Raw genomic sequence first — 21,744 nt, 5'->3', positions numbered from 1 at the left:
AAGACTAGTTCATTGAGATATGTAACACAGATACACAAATCTCCATTTCAATCTATGGTCACTTTATGTTGACCTGGCCTCTTCATCTGTATGAGCCAAGCAGAGAGTGTAACTGGGAAACTCCAAGAGAAATAAACGTATTACTTAAGTCAAGATGATGATTCAGTAACTGACATGCTTCTGTGATTTGGAACTCAACCAACATCTTGGCATGATGCTGTCTTTGCACTGCAAACAGCTTTCTCCTTTCTCAGATGATGCCCATCATATTTAGGAACACAATCAAAGAATAAGAACTATCACCTGCAAAATGCACAGACTTGACACAAAGTTGGCTGTTTGTTTCTTAGTATCTGTTTAACTCACCAGGAGAAAATGTTATTTGCGGATCTGATTCTAAGAAAAGAAATAGAAAACTCAACTCTGTTACACAGTCTCAAGGAAACTGGGAAGACAAGATTTGATGGCATAATAAACACAGCTGGAGGCAGATCAAAGCAACGCAGGCACTTTTCAACAAGATGACAACTTTCAATATCCCAGTTTTTTACCCTCTCAGCAGGATGGATGGTAATGAAATACCCGATTCCCAATGGCTTTCAAAGATTCAGGCACCTGCCCCACATTCATTCAAGACTTCTTTCTCCATGTTATCTCCAGCTATGACAAACTGCAGACAAGTCAGCAGATTCCATTTACTACTTTGCTGCCAACTTGCAGTTTACCCTCATAAATTGCTCAACCTTTATACTCCTCTTTTTAGCCACCCTATTTGTGAAGTAAAAACCCCACCCTACTATTAATATATTTAATACTTCTTAAAATGCTTCAAGCTTGCACTAGAAGTACATTATAAATACATACCTAAATTATCAACATCCAAAAATAACAGGAAAAAGACTTGTTGGTGGATTAGCTACATATGATCAATGCCAAATCAAAAATCTACTCTGGTTTTGCTGAGGTCATTTAGTGCTGTACAATTCTCCTGAAGTAAATGTTTCTGAAAGTGGGGAATGTGCCGAGATTAAGCAATACATTACATTTTTTGATCAAATGCCAGAAGCCATAGGTGAATAGGAAACAGACATCAGTAATTACAGTTCGTACTTCAGCTATTTCAAAACCCCTTGCTTCAATGAGCAAGTATTAACTGGACAGACACTCCTTCACAAATTAGAGGTTGCAAAGGCTTATTACACACCATATTTACCTTTGAAACCTGTCCAACAGAATTAAACTAAAAAAAATAATGATACAGATTATGGTTGCAGGCAAAAAACTATTAAAACTCTAACAACTATATATATGTTTTTATCTGTCAAACCGTCCCTGCAGCCACTCTTTGGTTTAGGAGCTCAGGAATGTGGTATTAAGAAATACTAGTAATTGTATTAGTATGCTGTTGTCAAACTTCAAACTGGCTGTATTTTACCTAGGAGTTGATAAACTACTTCTTGACTAGACAGGCTTTAGAACACAACAGAATTGCAAGAACAGGAGTCTAGACTATCCCCAAATGGAAGCAGAAATGGAAGAGCACAACACTCATGTGAGTGAAAAGTGTACAGCGGGGAGAGCCCACATTGCTTAGTGCAACTGTGAATAGAGCCAGCAACTTGACATCGACCAAGTCCACTGTAAAACCAAAAGCAATCTAACCACCTCACTGCATTACAGTACCCAAGCAAACTAAGTTTGTTAACTTAGTTAAGAGGCCTCACCTGGCAAAGTTCAGCACATAACCAAGCTACCTTTGGTCAGGCCAGGCAGCTCAAGATACAGCACTGGTTCAAGGAATGATGGGTAGCTGTGAGAAGACATTCCCCTTTTCAAAGTTAGTTCTTCTGTTTACTCCAAGAACCCCAATTGGGAAGCTGCATGATTCTTCCTCAAATGACCCAAGACTACTCAGGATATCCAAGAGAGTATCATGACTATAGTTGGAAAAGGTATGAAATTGTGGAGGAAAAACTGGGCAAAACCAGTGCAGGCATTTATGTTTTCCAAGGCTTCTGAGGGTAGGAAGCTGCTTAGGTAAGGCTGCCTTTCAACTGTTACCCAACTCAAGACATTATCAAGTGAGCTCCTAACAAATATTTGGCTTCACAACAGATTTGTACTGAAATTAATAATTTAAATGCATTCCTCTAGATACATAATTTCAGACAGATGAGGAGACAGTGCAAACTCTTCATTTGCTGAAAGAATTATTATTAGATCTCAAATTTAGTTCAGTGTAAAAGATTATATATTTAAGCTGATTAAAAAGGTTTCAGTTAACTGCAACAAGCATTTGGATTGTTTTAACACTCTTAAACAGAAAAAGTTAAGCCTCAGAGCAGAGTTTTACTTGCTTAGCAAAATTCATAGCACAGAGCAAAACTACAAAAGAAGAGTCAGGAATGCAAGACATGTTAGAATTAGATCTGCAGCTTACGATGTTTGTTAAAGTGTTCATGTCTTTATTAGGCTTTTATATTTTCCCTGTTGATCAGGTTTTTTTAAATATAGTATAATTCTAGGAATTTACTAATATCCTAAGTGAATACTTAAGGTAGATCAAAGTACTTATGTATCATCATTTTTTAATTTACCAATCAAGTAAGCCAGTGCAAACCCAGACTGGTTTGGGTTGGAAAGGACCTTAAAACTCATCCAGTTCCAATCCCCTGCCACGAGCAGGGACACCTTCCACTAGAGCAGGTTGCTCCGAGCCTCATCCAACCTGGCCTTGAACACTGCCAGGGATGGGGCAGCCACAGCTTCTCTGGGCACCCTGTGCCAGCGCCTCAGCACCCTCACAGGGAAGAGCTTCTGCCTAAGAGCTCATCTCAGTCTCCCCTCTGGCAGGTTAAAGCCATTCCCCTTGTCCTATCACTACTCACTCTTACAAAATGCCCCTCTCCAGCTTTCTTGTAGGCCCCCTACATTCTGCATGATTTCTAAACAGTTGCATTATTAATGGCCTAACATAAAACTAACTGGTTAAGTGAAAAATATGACAGGTGGCTGTGCAGGTACCGCTGTGACAAATACAGCATAGCAAGTTCTCATGCAGTAGGTGTTTTCTGAGGGTTTGGATTTCTTTTAAAGCACATTTTCATACCAAATAGCACTGATCCTTACAATAAGATCTTTAACTTGACTAATAAATAGCTACTATTAAGAGCAACTACTACAAAAAACATATAGCATCTCTTTAATATACACTACTTTTAAATGCTTCACGGAATACTGCTGCTGTTTTCAGCACAAAATTATCAGCATCATTCTGCTTTTCAGTATATAACAAGCAGAAAGGTCAACCGTAACATTCACCTGACAGATGCTTAAAATAACAGGAATTATGGACAGAGTGCTTGGAAGTTTTGGACAGGAATATTTGGAACTGAGAAAAGTCCTGATGAAGTTCATGGCTTAATCTGTTTCTGCAAGCAAGTGTGCATTTGCCTTTATAATCATTTTAGTATGAGATACCACTTGCTTCCTTCCACACCAAAGTTACTAAGGCTAATGTAGTTTGTAAACCATAGTGCGAGATTTATGACGTTATACTGCAGAAACCTGTTTAGCCACTGATTTACAATCCTGGCAATTGTATTCAACTCTGTCATTGCAACTGATTACAGCTAGCTGCAGATTACCATATTGCAAACTCGCATCTTCGTGAAAGAAATATGACATTCTGCTAAAAGAGAAAAAGAATCGAACATCCTGAGGGCTAATGAACAAAAATGCACTATTCTGTGTTGGACTGCAAACCTAAACTCTTCGAATTGGTGCCGTAAAACTTCAAATTGCTATTTGCTGGCACGTTGTTTTAGCCTCAAGTACTTCCATAGTAAATCACCATTACGCTAATACCACACCTTTGGCCTGAAACATATTAATCTTGGTTAACAATAACTGACATTTACGTTACCAATTCAATTCAGGCATTGTGGTGACTAAACACACACGCAAAAGCTTCAGGGAGGAAAGTTATTAGTTCTGAATGTGTTCTTACTATTCACTCAAAACAATTTGAAAGAAACACCATCAATTCTTGGTATAAGATCATAACAAACATTGAAATCCTAATTGATATATAAAATTTGGACTTGGAGTAAAACCTGTTTGTTTCTTGAGTGCAGTTAGCTGCACAACATACTTCAAATATTTTTCAAGGTAAATATTTCTCTGATTTATCTGCTAAAAGAAACTGGGACTTTGAAAACTTGATTTCTTAGGAAGGAAAGGAAAATGGGAATTTGAAATATACTGAAGAACATGGCACCAGCACATGACAAATAGTAGCAGATCTTTTCAGGAGAGAGGATGGACTTTTGCAGCCATTTTTTTCCTGATGGTATTTACAACGCCTATAAATGCATAAATAATAATGGTTTTACACAGGTGGGGTGGGTTTGCTTTTCTGTATTTAGAGCACACACATACACTTTCAAGCAATCAGAAAAGTAGCGCTTACTGCATTAAGTCTGTATAATCTCAGCAGGAAAGCTTATCCCACTCCCTACACCCAAGCACTACAACTGCAGTGCAGCACAGATCACATAAAATACTTGGACCAAGTATTTTACTCCATCTTCAGAGTTCTCTATGAGACTTCAAATGCACTCTGCAATGCCTAATCTTAAATTTTCATATTTTGGAGAAAAATACTTTATTTAACATAGCATTGGTGTTTAGATAGTATTTTTACTGCATTGTAAGACAAAGAAAGAAAAAAGATGCAGTAGCCTAACAGCATTAAGAGAAACACAAGGAATTTGATGTGTTTGGGTTCATTTTGGGGTTTCTTTTGTGTTCAGATTTAAGAAGTTGCCCACACAGATTCTTCAAGTAAAAACAGGTATTTAAGTCCTGAGGAAAACAGGATGGATTACATGTATCCCATGTTGCTCTTTGTCTCCCATCTTTTCTTGGCTTCAAATCTGAAATAGAGCACAAACCCCACATTAGGAATCTTGAGTATGCATGTTTCGGGCACTCATCCTAACAACAACAAAAACAAAACCTTATTTTTAATACCATTACAAAGACATGAAGGCAAATGTAGCCATATAACCAACACATTAAGAATAGAAGCTTTACCAGAATTAAGTCTGATACACTGCTAAAAAAGACACAAACCCAACATAAAAACCCCCAGCAAGGTTAAACTAAACAAATAAGATTAGCACAAGCCTATTTCAACTAAGAAAACATTTAACTGAGATTGTATTGTATACACTTAGTGCCAACGAAACCACACGTTTAATTCCATACTCAAATGACTTACCCCCAAGCAAGCTTCTTTTTCTTTTGAGCTTCTTGGGCAGCCTCTGCTTCTTGCTTGGCTTTTACAAAGTTGCGGCAAGCAACAGCTTTGGCAATTTTCACACCAAGCTAAGACATAAAAAGAGAACAAAGAAAAAATGAATAGATCCAAATGGCTCATGTGAAATTTAAGCCTCACAAATCACTTGGTTCGATACTGTTCCTCAAAAGTCAATAGATATTTTAATATCTTCCAAACATTAGGCTGATGCTGTGCTACTAGATCAGATGAGCAAGAATGTCTCCAGAATGAAATACAAAGGAATGGGATCCTGGAGCAAGCAATCCTTTTCACCAAATCCTTCATTTTCAAGAATACAAGCAAAGTGCAATAGCCAACTAGATCCTTTTGTTTGTTTTTAACTAAATATATACACATACACACACAATCTCCATTATTAAGGCCAGTCTGTGACCTCAGCTGTGCCAACAAGAAAAGCATCAGGTCATACCAATATGAAAAACACCCAAAAAGACAGTTTTATACAGGAAGAACTGCTACTACCACCCATTTTCCAGTAGTGCCAGTGGTCATGTTTTAATCAGTCTGTCCAGAAAGTAAATGCAGCAGTGTTCTTAGAGTTCATCTAGCACTTCGTCTTCATGTTACCAGCTTTCAGATTATTAGTGTGATAATATGCACGCTTTTCAATTAAGGTCCTAACAGGCTGCAGAGGAATACTACTTTGGTCTCATAAACTTACTCGCACTGTGAGATTTAAGTTCACTTAAGTGAATGTCATGGAGGAAAAAACAGAACAAAGCAAAGAGATCAAGAAGATATGGTGAACTGTGACCTGATCATTTTCCTTAAGCAGCATTCATAACTTGTTCATTGTTGTTATGTTTTGCGATTGCTGCCATGACTTGACATTATCTGCCACTAAATTATGAATTACAGAAGAATTTGTCTCAAAAGTTACCACTTTTCCCCAAGACAAACAAGCAATTCAATTAGCCAGAGGTGCTACAAACTGATGTGGACAAACAGGTTTTAATTTCTATCCACTCCAAAGGCTCCTGGAGTTAGCCAATAGCTTCTGACTGGATCCTCTCATTTTCTCCAAAACATCACAGAAGCATCAAACAAGAAAGGCATGGGAGAGTGAAAGGACACTCCTTAACACTTTGGTGAGAGTTCCATTATTAATGGTAATATACTTCAAATAGTCTGTAGGCATCTATGCAAGCAATTCTTATTTACTGAGAGACATTTTATTCAGGTAAGATGAGTGAGAACTCAGAACACATCTTTGCTTGTAGATGCACTGACACATCTGTTACAAGTCTCCCATCAAATACCTACCATGTAGGGAGGAGATTATTTTGTAAACAAAGCAAAACAAAGCAGCACCATTATAATCTATTCTACCTTACAGCCCTTATGGTCCAAAGTAGTCTTTCTGCAGAAGGCTTTGAGAGCCTGCATGTGCATAGGCACTAAGCACAACATCAGTCTGTGCGCTGTTTGAGGCTCCAAACACTGGCAACACAGGCATAATACTTTAAAAGCAAAATATGCAAAATAAGTAAAGCTAAAGAAGGTTTTCATCTATGTAAGGTCATAAATATGTACCTATGGAATCATCTCAATGCACAAAATAATTCATGTAACCAGACATTTCAAAACTTTTGTTAGCTACATCATTTGTCCTCTGAGCATTAACATTTTATATAATCAGTAATTCAATGCCAACATCTGAACTGCAAATCTCAAGTCAAAGACCAGAAGATATAACATTCTCCTATTTGCATTGTCACTTAATATTTAAGGGCAGCTAGTAACTTTGATGCTTGCGGTATAAGAATGCTGAAGGAAACTCACCTAGAAAAGAAATTCAAGAAATGCTTATTTGTTAATTGAAAGAGGACAATTATTACCTTAAAAACCAGAGCAATCTAATAGCTAAATCAGTCAATCAGCACAGCCATGACTATTTCTGAACGGTACTTTACCTCCTAACACACTTGCGTATTAACTCTTACTATATAATGAATAATAGCAGCTCCTTAAAATATATTCTAATGGCCTATTGAACCTTAGAAACATACAAATATACATGTGAGGTGTACACAAGTGCTGCAGAAAAATACTTTGATCAGTATTTCTTGGAAGACAGAATGAATTCTTCTGTCATTGAAAAGGGGGGAAAAAAAAGGATAATAAGATCCTCTGTAGCGTATAGGGAAGTAAAAAGAGAAGTATTTTGCAGCATTAACATTGTAATTTTCTAGGCTACACAGAGTCAAATATGTTGCATATAAACACACACAAACATTTTAGTCAGATTAAACGTCTTCTGCTCCCACCCACACTCAGACATACATCTTGCCTCCCCTCCCTCCCCACAAAGAAATCCATAAAAGCTTGGTCAATGGGGTTTTACATTAAAAAAACCCCCAAACATTTCAGGTCATCAGATAACTCAATAAAATACAGTCTTATAAGAAGTAAGAAAGCATGAATAAAAATATATACAACAATTTCTTGTGTAGTCAAAGTATCAGCATTTTCCATATAGAACATCCAATATTTTGCTGCATTTTAATTAAGGTGTCTAAACATTATCACAAAGAACTGCAAATTGGTCAGAGCACGCAGTAAGGAAAATTAAGCTCTAAAGGCTTTTTATCACCATATTTCAGGAACCAAGGGTGTAAAATGTTCTAATTTGGGATATATTAAAAGCCATAAAAGGTCTTTCAAAAAGATTAATGGTACTTTGCTTGGATTTAAGATAAGGGCTTTAGCTGGTTGGAAAAGCAGGGCCCTGGCTAGACCCTTGAGGCATTCATCTTTACAGCCACTTGGAAGATTTGTAAAAGCGTCTGCATAACCTCAAGCAAACGCACTGCGACATTTTTTTTTCCTCTAAATTCCTTTCAATTTTACAGGTTTAAAGTGTGTAAATCATATTGGGTAGTAAACCTGATAGAATGGTTCATCCCTGTAACACAATATATATGTACATAAATATGTATTTTTAAGACAAACTTAACAAAAACAACTTAGTTCCTAGAGGGCAAAGACCCTTCTATTCTGAAGTTGACCAATAATCATGTCAAATATCTCCCTCTAGATGCTTAATGTAGCATAAAGGAGAATTTTCTACTCATCTGAAATTGTTACCTTGTAACACATTTCTGAAGCTTGGCTTCTTTTTGAAGAGTTTCAAGGCATTTATTTAAAAATACCAATTATCATACTTTAACTTTTTATGGAATAACAGGTCTCGATGAAAAATATTTATGCCATTCTCTTTTGTTCTTTAATTAAATGAAAACAGATGTTTTCTGAAGTAAAGCGGAACCATTACTGGAGTACTTAAAGTGTTAAAGTCTTTAATTTTTATATCAGTTTGGTCTACAATTCCTGATTGTCTTTACTCAAGCTCAACATTAATGTCAAGCAAGTTACCTAGGAGACGAAAGAGATCAAAGAGACAAAAAACCCTCAAATGTCTGATTAATCAAGCCTGCAAACAGCTTATTTCTTTTAGCCTGCATGCAAGTATGAAAATGAGATTCTGGGAGCCGTACATTGTGCAGATTTGTTCATTCTTATCAGAACAAAGCCAGCGGCAGCTTATTTCATGGATCATTGGCACTGTCATCAGTGCTACACAGAACGGGTGACAGCTCCTCATTTTGAGGCTTGAACAAAATTAGCAAAAAGTCGGCACAAATTAGCCTCTCATCTTTTTAGTAATATGACATTATTCATTTACTTTTTATCCAATTTTTAATTTTTTCCTTGTCAGCTATCCCTTTCTAGTGTTTCTTGCGCAGCATCATAAAACACTTTTAAAACAACCAAAGAAATGGCTGAAGTTGAAATAGGATGCAAAGTTCAGGCAGAAGAGTAAACATTTTTATTAAGTTGCAACAGAACCGACTGGAACTTCCAGCAAAGTTCCTTGAAAATAAAGACATTTCGTGCTAAATAGCATCAAGCAAGGAATTCTCGTTAAGATAAACTGTGCAAGTAAACGCTGAATGATACAAGCAATGAGGCAACAGACTAAAGAACTGCTCCAGAAATATTTAGGTAAAAGGCACAAAATGCTAAACCTACAGAAGTGCCAACAAAACATCTATATTGAAATAGGTCCTGAAATACCCTATGATCATACCAGAGAAGCCAAACAGCCTTTTAATACAGTGTTACAGTTTCTCATCAAATATGAATCTGGCTATTTCAGGCTTGCCTCTAGCAATGATTTTCTCCTTTTATGTTATGGAATGTTATCCATTGCTGACGTATAGAAAATATATAAAGCAAACAAGAATACCAAGTGGATTTTGCAGTGAAAATTGTCCCCTTTCAATGGCGTGCTCAACCTCCACTGTAAAATGCTCTGTAATATCTTTGTTGTATTTTTATGCTGTGTATTACACCACCAAATGATATTTGGATGACACAGTAATGGAGCAAGGACAGAGCACTGTTCTAATAGTAAACCCTCAGCTAGATTTAAACATTTAAATGCAAGTAACTTCTTCCATTCATGCGAAAGCCCAGCATTAAAAAATTAACTATAAGCTGTTAGATGCTTTACACAGCCCCCTTATAACAAAGGCAGTTTTAAAAAAAGAACTGTAGTACTGTTTTCAGCAATTTCTTTATCTCTGTTCTTCTAAGTAAGAAAGCTTATTAACAAGCTTTGAACTTAAAATCACATTTACAATAATGTGCCATCAACAGTTTTATAAGCTAATTAGAAAAAAAGATTAATTAATGACTGGCTGCTAATAAAATGGCAATCATGAAGAAAGAAACCAAGGGTGCTAAGCTTCAACTACCACCAATTAAGAGCTAATTACAAACAAATTATATATGTGTTTTGCTGTGGGCTTTAATTTACTAAAATGGTTTTAATTAAAAGAGAAAACATGCTGATTAATTGAACTGCAGAAAAAATCTACAGTATAAACTGTGCTTTGTCTGTCTCTTTAATTAGACTTGTAACATCTGAAATCTTTTTTTAAGGTTTGTTAAGGCAAAGATATACATAATTAAGGGAGCAGAAGAATGGAATTCTAGGTGATAACCCTGCCATGTTCCAAAGGTTAAAAGAAAACCACCTCAACGAAGAGAGAGGTTTGGAAGCACCTCTGCTAAATGTTAGAAGGAAAATCCCTCAGAGATAAAAAGGAGAAACTCTCCTTTTATTACCCCAGGTCCCTCAACAGGCAAGACTTCCAAGTTAATCGGTGCTTGGTTACATTCCCTATAAAACTGCATCAATCTCTTCAGGTACCTCAAAGCACTACAATGAACTGTGAACACAGCACAGAATTCAGAAGTTCTATTTTACCACTAGAAGAGCATCATGCACTATAATCTGCCCATCTGAAACAGTAACATGTGCACAACCTCATGATCTACCATATCCTATCCAGATTTTCTAATGGAAAACAGCTTCCAGAATGGTTCTCAATGGTCATGATACACAACCTTGCTTGTGTACTTCCCATTCTAAATTATATGGCTGGAAGTTACTCACAGACAGCAGATACTAATTTGATCATGAGAAAATGGTCAAAACTGATGAAACAAATTTTGAAGACAGCAGCAGGACTGATCTTGCTGTAACATGCGAATGATACCCTAGTAAATAGCCAATTCATTCCATCAATTACAATGCAGATCTTTCATTTACGCTTGATCACAATACCAATGTTTCCCCATAAATTGCAGCTTTTTAAGAAGTCTTTCACCAAAATGCCAGAAGCCACGAAGCTAAGCACTTAGGAACAGTGCTGTCAAGAAGTCTGCGCTATTTAGAGCCTGACAACTACTCCAGTAATTTAGCACACTAAATTACAAAATATTTCAGAAGTTCCTTTCGACAGCAAGTCTAATATGGTCAAGATTATTTTATCATGTTCAAGTTACAGTCCTCAGGCTAACGTGCTCTTAGACAATGTGGCACCTGCCTACCAGGCAGTTCACACAACCCACAAGCAAGTGCAAAGTTTGAGGTTTAGCCAGATTAGTTCTCAGAATATTAGAGACATGAGAAATCTGCATTCTGCTTCTTGAGACATCACAAAGTGATTTGAGCACAAAAGCACTATGAAAAATCATTTCTCTAGGGGGAAGAAAAGCTTGGAAAATATTTCGTAGGTTTATACGCTGGGGATGCAGATCTTTAAAATCATATTGTTTGATTATGAAAAGAACTTTTAGAAATATCATTCCAAATGGAAACTGAGTTATAGCAAAGTGAAATTACCAACTATCTCCTCATACCGCCCTTATTCAAAAGGATAAACACTTCCAATATGCACACATTGCTCTAATTTATCACCAAAAGTCTAGGCAGATTCCCACAAGCACAGCAGGAAAAATTAAAGTCCATTTCAAAATGTTATTCCAAAAAAGGGTTTTCAAAAGCATTAGAAAAGTTGATATAATTCCCAGTGTCTGTTCCCGGCTACATATCCAAGTACCTGCTGCCATTAAGTATCAACTACCTGACCCTAGATCATGACCAATTTAACCATTTTATCTCAGCCCAGCTAAGTGTCCACATAAACATTCTCTCAACAATGCTCGTTGTAACTCCTACATTAGTATTAACACTTCTACTGGCCATCTCTCATGTTAAAAAAGTCATCATTAATGAAATACAGTGTTCAAACACTAGCTTGATGTATGCCATTCTACACTTGAACAGCAGAACTTTAAAACATGAAGGAGACTTTGCCTTGCTGAAAGCCCTGGAATGTTATAACACAGACCGCAACTCAATTACAATAATAAACCTTAACTGTTCATGTAATACCATGCACATTGCAATTAAATTGCTAGTTATTTAATACTACCAGTACTATGTTGTAGGTATTAATGAAATAATTCAGTCTAAGTGTGTTTAAAAACCCACAGTGAATTCAGATTAAGCAGTGTAACCCACCTGCATTATGTGGATGCTCCACACAAATTCAAAGCAGTGCCGGCCTCATACACTGTAACTGCATCACAGCACCCAGATGCTCAAGCCAGACTGAGTTCTAGAAGCAGTCTGGCTACAGAAGCAGAGCTATTGAGGGCCTAAATTACTCTAGACAATATAATGCAGACCTGCCTCTATTCTTTCAGGAAGAATTTCACCCATATATAAAATAATGCAACCGAGAATTTCAGGATCATTAAAACTCTGAGCGAAACAGCACACCCCACAAGAGAACAGGCTAGGGGAATACCCAAGGATGCTACAGTTATAGATCTGCTACCCTGGTAACTCCCAAACAACTGCAATCACTCTTCTAGCCCAGAAACCAGGATGACAACAGGAGACAAGGAAGAGGCAATACTTTGTAGGGAGATCTGCCAAGAGATCAGACTCTTCATCTTCATCATCACATAAGAACAATTAATTTTAACAAAAATGAAACTGCCAATAACAGAGGGGTAACACATTTTTAGCTAGTATCAAAAGCTACATATGAAACCACACACGCAGTCACTAGTAAATAAAGACCCTCATGCATAAGGTATCCAAGTTCTAATTTCTCTCAGTCTAAAAACCTGAACACTACTAGATTAAGTATTGATCTAAATTTGTGAATATTCACCAAACCAGAAGCAAGCAACAAATAATATATTGCCCAAAGCCTCATTTACAGCAGTACAACATTTTCCTTAGAGAATCTGCAACAAGTACCACATGGAAACCAAAATACCCCAAACCCTGAGGCAGTATCATTTAGGTTTTTAGGATGTAAATTTCAGTCATCCATTCACAGCTGGTAGATTATGCATATTGCCTAAGTCATCACTGATTTTCAAGGAATCTGATTTCTAAAAACCTTTTCTCACTGTGTCATAGTGATAGCACACTGACAGCATCATTTTGGCATTCCTTTGCCTTTTAGGACATGTTTTTACTGCCTATTCTCATCATCTGTTTATTTTGGGCTTTTTTTTTTTTTTTCTAAGTACTGAAGCTGCCCTATCGGTTTCACAGGCTTATAAATGTTATACATCAAAAATTAGTTTCACTTATTAAGGCAGGAAACGGCTTTAAGAACTCTGGGATCTGTGCCTCAAAGCAAAAGCTTTATCAGCAGGTTCCAGTCACTGCTTCTTGCAAAAGAAAATGGTGCCGATTAAAACCCCATACACCTGATTTCAAAAAGAACACCTACCCACTGAACATTCTTCACATGGCTGCGAGGCCAGCTGTACCCCAAAGAGAAGGCAGCTCCTTCTCACATGCTCCCTGCCCCCTGAACCCTGAAACACTGCTCAAGAAAAATGAAAACTATACATAAAAAGACGATGGTGAGATAAAGGAACAATAATTCATCCACTTATTTCTCCAGACTTCAGAAGTGGTGTCCTTCAATAGTCATAGTGTGGTTCCACGCCTGACCTGCTCTCAGCGTTGTGTTGCATTTGGAAGTTAGAGGCATACAAATAGCCACATACTTTAAAAATAAACTCACTTCTTAGAAATGTTGCATAAAATTAGTTTTAAAAGGGACATTTAACTTGCGTAGTATTGATATAATCCCTACTTTCCTTCTCAATATGAAAGGAGTATTTCATTAATTGTACTCGTATACAAATACAGTGATTTTTGAACCAATATCTCCCATAATGAAATCCTTTTCTATAGCACTTCACTGAACCAGAACTAGCCACTGTTAGAATGATCTCCTTAGAACAAAACCATTTTAAAGGATCAATTAAAAGAAAATACAGCTTCGTAAAAACCACAAAGGAAAATGAATCTTGCAGTGGCTAATGCTGCACATCTTTACAACAGTAGAGAACCCCAGTGAATTCACATGGATTCTGCTCGACAGAGCTCCTCATGAGATCAAGCCAGAGTCATTTGAGTTTTCCTTCTTTCAACATACTATTTATTCAGATAAACCCACTTAACCAAAACCAAGTCAAGCCTGTGAATACTAATAATGTTTCAAGCATTTTGTTTTCAGAATTACAACATGCTAATATTTGAAAGTCAACAATTTGGAGCTAATGTTCCACAAATAATAATATATTGCAGTAGCACCTGGGATATGCTAGATGTTGTACAATCCCACAGCTACCAAAACCAGATGACAGTTTATCATAAATATTACAAAACCTTAAAACTTCTTACATTAATTTGTTTTTATAGTCAAACAATTTGCACTAGAACCTCAGTATGTTTTATTGATTATGATACTCTAACCACTTTGGATGGGATAATGACATTTGTGAAGGAGAACTGGAAGTGTTTTTCATGTTGTACGCATGAAAGGTAATATAGCGGTATCACAGTGAGAAGCTGGTCCAAATTAAAGGGAACATTAGGACACATTCCTATCACTGTCAAGAGCTGTTATCTTTGAGGATTGAAGTTTTGTGATCATTGGTAAAAGGCAGATAAGAATCTGGTCATTAGAAACTGCCCTGAGTGACTAAATACAGGAGTTTAATGGTTGTGAAAGAACACTACCAAGGAACAGTTAGTTTTACCCAACTTTACTTAGGGAACCTTAAGAACTGTGTTTCTCATTTCATAATACATCTGTTTTTAAAGCCATCACAATATTGTATTATATTGCATTAAAAAGATTTAAATCTGCAATCTTACATTGAAGCTTAGCTTAAAACCCTGTACTTAGGAAACATTTTAAGTATTTGTGTGAGAATGAGAAGTATTCAGAATTTGTCTTTCCCTTCTTAATCCTTTTCCAATACCTTTGAATTTTGCTAGTATATACAGTGGACAGAAAACTTCCATTACTTCTGTGTGGAAGAACACGCAAGATAGAGGAATGAAAGCAAGTATTATAGAATTACTTTTTAATATAAATCTAGAATATTTATGGTTTAAATTATATCAATCAGATGACTTACAAATGATAGCTTCTCCACTCCTCTCAAACAGCTCTTTCTTATTATTTTCTCAGCTGGCTTCAAAATTATTCCAACTACCTTTTTATCCTAATTTTCTTCCTTTGCATTTTCTCCCCTGTGCACAAATAGAACAGCAACGAGCAACAAAGCCTTCATAGAACTACTCAGACACACCAACCAACAAGACAACATTGTGAAAAAACAGTTTCTCACTTGTTTCTTTTTTTAGATAGGCATTTACATTACTAAAAATGATGACAAGGAGAAAAAAAAAAATATTCATTCTATAAGCATCATTCTAAGGCTACAGCAATGTCTGACATCCATCTATTCCCATTCTTCAGAATTATTCCAGACATCAACTCCTGAGCGCATGAGCACAATGGAAAAAAGCACTGGTGAACAAGTTTGGGTGTATTTATCCTTACTTGGGCACATCTTGCTCTAAGCTTGCTACATCTCTACCTTTCTTCAGGCTTCCCAAGCTTATTGAAGAGGGAATGCGAAGAAAAAACTAAGACACAATGAACAGACAGGACGAGAACATCTTACTGCTGTTTTCTTAGCTTGCAACATGCAGAAAATCTAAAGTTCAATAGAGATGACTAGTGATTGACTCTTCTGACTCACAGAGTCAGCATGACGGCTTTAAAGCAAGGTTACTTGGGATTGTTCATGGTTGTATTTTCAGTTCTAATTCATAACTATAGGGTATCCAAGCATTACTAGATCAGCAGCAAAATCCTTCAATCACTGACAGAAATCTGCTTAAGAAACAGGAAAGATGCCCCAAAAACCATCTTCAGTGCTATTTTGGTTATGACATTTTCTGCACAAAACTATATGTTTCCTCAGAGCTTTTGTTAATAGCCCACTTACCTCACGAGCAGCTAATCTATCACTCAGCTCCTCAGCCTTATCAATGTCACCTTCAGCCACAGACTTCTCTATGCTAAGTTCAAGGCCAGACTAGAAAAAGAAAAATAAATCTTTTTAGGACAAAAAGAAGTAACACATTTAAAGGGAGCATCTCCTTTCTAAAACTATTTCTTTCATAAGATTCCTTAAGACACTGCATAAACCTGTAATTTCTCTGTAACACAAATTACTTTGTCTATGTATTGTAATGGACAGTATAATTAAGAATTCACAGAAAGGCCGCCTGAGCACAAATCATTGCATTAGTTCCACCTTATGTGCAGGATAATACTGTAGGTTAAAAAAATTACACGGACTAGTTTATGCCTGTCACAATAAAATTTCATCTGAAGATCTGGCTTATCTCTTCCATCCCTGGAGCTTTCTAAACATAACGTGAAATATATGTGTCAGGTAACACGAAGAATGGCAATTACCACTGTATCGTTACAGTTCTCAGATCTTATCTTGATCCAAAAACTGAGTTCTGGCACGGTGCCACTCTGCTGTGCTAATAAATTAGGAATTCTAGCAGTCCTATGGAAAACAATGAAAAAGCTTCAGAATTCAACCTCTGAAAATGAGAAAATAACCTTTGTGATCAATAGAACTTGTTGTACAACAACATTTACAAGTAATGTAACAATAAAAAGTAAGTATTTATTGGAAATTATAGTTGGAAACTTCTGAATACAGAAGGGTAGCATAGAAGGAGGCACCAGCTTCAGAATGTCACAGAAAACTCTCATAACAGACTTTACGGCTTCACTGGTTTTAAATCTTAGCGATGCTGAAGAAAACACATTTGACAGTTTTGTAACATACACTTTTTTTTAAAAGATAAAAGCAAAAAAGCAATCAATTCTTAAGAAACAGCGATCTGCAAACACTGCACTTGAATTACTCAGGTGGTAAAGTGCCCAACTGGAACTTGCAGTTACAGCCAATTCTGTTAGGTATCTTCTGAAATTAATGACACATACATTTCACTAGTGATTAAATCTCTGGACTTGTGTGAAGAACATCTGCTTTTAAACAGTTTGGGCCTCATTCCAGATCTATCCTGAGCAGTTTAAGGACAACTAAATACCACCAAGAGCAAGAACTCAGGCAGAAGCAAACCATGTCTCCTGACTTGCATGCAGAAACTGACTTCAGGCAAATGAAAAATAAAAGAATTATCATAAAGGAGACTAACTGAACATTTCACACAGGCCTTTACTGGAACTACAGAACAGAGCTATAATGAACACGCAATATGACGCGTTTCTTAACTTGCTCATTGTGTTGCACCAGTTGCTTCAAATTATGACTGGTTACACAATAGTATTCATGGACATAATGGGTTATAAATCCAGCAAAACTGTACAGTAGGTTTGGCTCTCTAATTCCTATAGCCCATGTTGTCAACTAAAGGATTTAGGTGACACATTTTAAAGTTAAAATATGATTAAAACCGAAGAAAACAAAAATTCAAACAATGCAAATGCAGCGTTTTGTGTCTCATGATAACAGGCAACAGAGCCAGACAGGAAGTAAGTGTGGATACTGTCACAAAAGAAAGCACAGCCAACTACTCTATTCAAGTACAATTCCTGAGATATCTAAAAGGAAATTCACTTTAAAATGTGCACAAAATTATCCTTCCTCAGAGTAACTTTATCATTTACTCACTTTTAAATAGTCTCAGTTTTACTCCTAACTCTGTTAAGGCTGAGTTCTTTAACTGTGAAGTACAAGCTGACATTGCTTTTGTATCAACAGTCACCTTTTGGGGAGCCCTGCTATCCACAGGTGATTCAAATCTATCATTGATTCCAAAGTATTGTGTAAGTTCTTTCCATTTCTCTTCATTTGCCAACTGCTGGCTACTAAAAACAAAGACACAAGAAGCCATTAATCAGTTCCCTTTCCACAGTTTGTGATATTCTTTTAAATGCTAAAAGAAACTCTTCCACTTGGCAGACATGCTCTTTTCACCCATTCACAGTTTCTAACAGAAGTGAAATTAATTATTCCTTTCCTTCTTAATTCCAGAATCTTAAAAGCAAGCTTAAAGACTCAAGAATCATTTCGGTTGGAAAAGACCTTTAAGATAATTGAGTCCAACCATAAGCCTAACCCTGCCAAAGAGGAAAAAGAGGAGGAGGTAGAACAGGGTGAAGAGGAGCTCGTATGCTTTTACATGCAAAACATCTTCAGGAGTAATATTAAGTCTATTTCAAGTTACATTCAGTACACTTGTGTTGATTTTTCAAATCAAGCAATCACTGGTATCACATTCAGCCTGCCCAACAAAGACACTGAACAACTGCAGCTGACATTTCACACCATGTTCAAAGCTATGGTCATGCATGTGGACACGCTTTTTTACAAGCTTTGCCCAGTATTAAAACCACACCTCAAACAGTCACACTGACCAGTTTTACCTCTTAGTCACTTCATCGCTCTGTTTCTGTTTTCCTAGGAGGGGAAAGAATAAAATCCAACATTACACAGCATCCAACACTACAGCATCCAATGAACTTACAGAGCTCTACTTAGTCACATTTTATTCGAAAGACTGACAAATGAGGATTTTTACCCAATGATCATGTGGTTTTAAACCACTTACTGCAAGACTTTTCATACAAAGAAACTCCTACAGTATCTGTGAAGACATTTCAATCAGAATACACAAAGTATGTTCTACAGAATTACTGAAATACACTTAACCATTATAGATCAGTATTAACTGAGCAAGTTTTATCTCCTTGTTAAGAGGACAAGTACATGACTTGAACTTTAAGCAGCGATTCACAAAATAGTCCTACAAGTGACTTATACAACTGAAACATAAAATCCTGAAAAATAACTATAAAACATGAACTCAAGCATTCAAATCTTGATAAGAACAAAAAAAACATACAAGAAAAACCCCAAACCCCACAACTCTTCCCTCTCCACACCGCCAAAGAAAAAGCCAAACACATCAAAAACCCAACAACAGAACATCCAAACAAAAGCAACATCCCTTCTCAAGCCAGTGAATCCCACTTCTAAAGTACTTATTACTAATTCCACTGTGAGAAAATAAATTCTGCAATTATATAAACCACCTTTTCTGCGGCGCTTTCTTTTCCGGCCTTTGCTTTCCTGTTTCGATTGGATTTTCATTTCATGGTTTTTCTTCTGGAGCTCCAGAAATTTCTACAAGATTAAGAAAGGCAAGTAAGTATTTTTTAATTTATTTTCCTTTTTTTTTAAAGAAAATATTACATGATATGCTGAGAAATGTTGTCCTAATATCTTATTTATCCACAGGACCTTGTTACACCTATGCATATATATTACATACCTATTTATATACATACAAACTATATATGTATATAACATCATAGCATTAAATTTATCAATTGAGAACATCCAACTCTGATGGCATTAAACAAGAATTGGCTCTTTCCTCACCTCTTTCTACATCCCAGGACTATTAAAACCTGACAGCTTTCTCCTGGGACATGACACTGAATACACCTATGCTGGCTGCATGCTCCTGAGCTATTCCATGTATTGTTATTGCCTAGCTGGTAGTTGGATTCCAAGCATTACTGACAGCTTAGTCCTTGCACAGCTGCCTACCTACATGGGCTGAAATTCCATGTAGGTATTTCCTCCTACATGGAAGACAGAGGAGAGTAACTAGTTTTTCCCAGTTCTCATTTTGATTCAAGAAGCCTAAAACAAAGATCACTTTGCTTATACCCATTTTTTTCAGCCTTTACATGCAACAAGAAAATTGAGGGATTATAAGCAACTATGAGTCTGAATGCCTGCAACTAACCCCTACAAGAAAGCAGGGGGGCACATCTGTACTTCAGATACATATCACCAGTGCAGTGGCTGACATACTGAGCTCCAAATGCTTCCTACTGATGTCGAAAGGAGCTACAAAGAAGCTCTGAGCCCGTATGCTACCAAAACACAAGTCTTTACACAGTTATCCAAACATCTTCCTGCTGTGCCTCCAGTCACCACTGCACTAGGGGAGGGAAAAAACAGAAGTTACAGTTCACTTCCTATGCAAATTCCTGCTCATCTTGCTTGAAACAACCTAAGATATATTATGGCAACTGCACTTTGATCATCCTCTATTTCACGTCAGGTTTGGATATTGAATATTCAACATGGAGTTGTTTGGATTTAAAAATTAGCCATTCATCTTTGAGTATGGTGCATTCATACTCTGGATAACTGGAGACCTGTAACAATACCCACGTTCCATGTACGTAAAGAAATTCCAGAAGGGCATGGCTGAGATTCATTTTCTTCAGGTATTGCAGATATCACAATGGGCTCCCTCGTGGCATTACTTTCAGGTCCATTCTCCTGCAATTCAGGAACCTCAACTCCTTCAACATCTTTCACATCCTCCTTTGAGAAGGAACCATGCGATTCGTCTCCATCATCAGAACTTAAGTCAACATCACTTTCATTCAGTCCTGGAGGTAACAGTCCACTCCACATCTCCCAGCTTAAACAAGCCCAAGCCACTTCAGGTCACTGCAAAGACATCAGAGTTACGTCAGCTTACCCGTTCCAAGACAGAAACAGCCTGCAGAAGAAAGAAACCGCAAAACACACAATCAGAAATATTTTAGTGTCTCTTGACAGAACTAACATCAGACATTTGAGACAAGCACCTATAAAGCTTCTAATACTTACTATTTCAGACGGGGTTTTCTTGTTCTTTAGTTTTACCGCCTCGCACTTGCTTATAGCTGCTTTCTGCTTAACGGCGCTATGGCAGCAAACGCCTCCCGCCTCCCTCCACAAGCGGGGGAGAGCACGTCCCACCCTTCCTCGGACATAACCACCGCCTCCCCTCGCCTGGCCGGGTACGGGTGCGCTCCGCCGGCCCCGAGGGAAAGACGAACAGCAGAGCCAGCTATAGGAGGCAGCGGGCCGAGAAGGCGAGGGCAGCAAACACAGACAAACACCGCCGTAAACGCCGGCAAAAGAGCACAGACAGCACCTCCGAACCCCCACCACCCAGCAACACTAACATCGCCCAACCGTGTTTACCTCGCCGCCATCTTGACACAGCGGAGCACCACACCCGCCGGTTGGACTCTGCCCCGCAGCCAATCAACGGGCGCGTTGCTGCCGTGGGCTCGGCCTCTCAGGGCGCTATGACAACCAGGGAGGGCGGGTGGCTGCTAGGCGGAAGGCTTGGCTCGGCCTGGATAGGGGAGCGTGGCTTTGGTGGGGTCGTCCTGGAAAAGAGGGATCTTCTCTGAGGGCAAGGGGTGTTGCCTTCCCGGGAAGGTGGAGGGGGTTCCCTTGGGGCCACCGGAGTCTTTCTTGGAGGCACAGACACTTCACCACCCCTCGCAGTGAGGCCGCTCTGGGGAAACAGCAACTTAACTCGCACGCAGGAGGGCTGCAGGGGGTTCTGACGTGTGTGAGTGAGGTGGTTCTGTCAGGATTAAAAGCAGTGCTCTGGAAGGACGGGTGACAGGTTTACAGCAGTCTTAACTTGCCATAAAGGGGCATGGTGTCTATTCCAAAAGTAAACCTTGTAATTTATACTATGTCTAAGTGTTTATGCAGGAGCAGAGTGGCTAGGGTCAGCAGTCTTACTCTGCAAGGGTGGAAAAATCCTT

General features: G+C 37.8%; 1 protein-coding gene across 3 annotated transcripts; it reads right to left on the bottom strand.

Moving 5' to 3' along the window:
* Positions 1-492: 492 nt before the first annotated feature.
* FAM204A (family with sequence similarity 204 member A) lies at positions 493-21,210 on the bottom strand. Of its 3 annotated transcripts, none has more exons than XM_080621501.1 (8): positions 21,164-21,210; positions 20,357-20,641; positions 19,201-19,291; positions 18,532-18,565; positions 17,871-17,973; positions 16,064-16,153; positions 5,285-5,391; positions 493-4,937 (listed from the first exon to the last, which is right to left on the bottom strand). In XM_080621501.1, the coding sequence occupies exons 2-8, from the start codon at positions 20,603-20,605 to the stop codon at positions 4,886-4,888; spliced, it is 726 nt and encodes a 241-aa protein (XP_080477627.1). In that variant the 5' UTR covers positions 20,606-20,641; positions 21,164-21,210; the 3' UTR covers positions 493-4,885. The 3 variants fall into 3 exon arrangements, with proteins under 3 accessions (XP_080477627.1, XP_080477628.1, XP_080477629.1); XM_080621502.1 differs by lacking the exon at positions 21,164-21,210 and adding an exon at positions 20,804-20,941; XM_080621503.1 differs by lacking the exon at positions 21,164-21,210 and having other exon boundaries at positions 17,871-17,970; positions 20,357-20,663.
* Between the last annotated feature and the right edge of the window lie 534 nt (positions 21,211-21,744).

This window comes from Psittacula echo (genome assembly GCF_963264785.1).
Source record: "Psittacula echo genome assembly, chromosome: 6".
NCBI lineage: Eukaryota > Metazoa > Chordata > Aves > Psittaciformes > Psittacidae > Psittacula > Psittacula echo.
Note: the sequence above shows the minus strand (reverse complement) of the source record. Positions and strands in the feature narration are given on the sequence as shown.

What these genes read in the sequence shown, in the direction of transcription:
- FAM204A (XM_080621501.1), bottom strand. Translation starts at nt 20,605, where the DNA reads ATGTGGAGTGGACTGTTACCTCCAGGACTGAATGAAAGTGATGTTGAC. An exon ending in ATAGATTAGCTGCTCGTGAG is followed by an intron (nt 5,392 to 16,063) that starts GTAAGTGGGCTA and finishes TTTATGTCTTAG; the next exon opens with CTTGGTGTGAAAATTGCCAA. An exon ending in AAAAAGAAGCTTGCTTGGGG is followed by an intron (nt 4,938 to 5,284) that starts GTAAGTCATTTG and finishes GCTCTATTTCAG; the next exon opens with ATTTGAAGCCAAGAAAAGAT.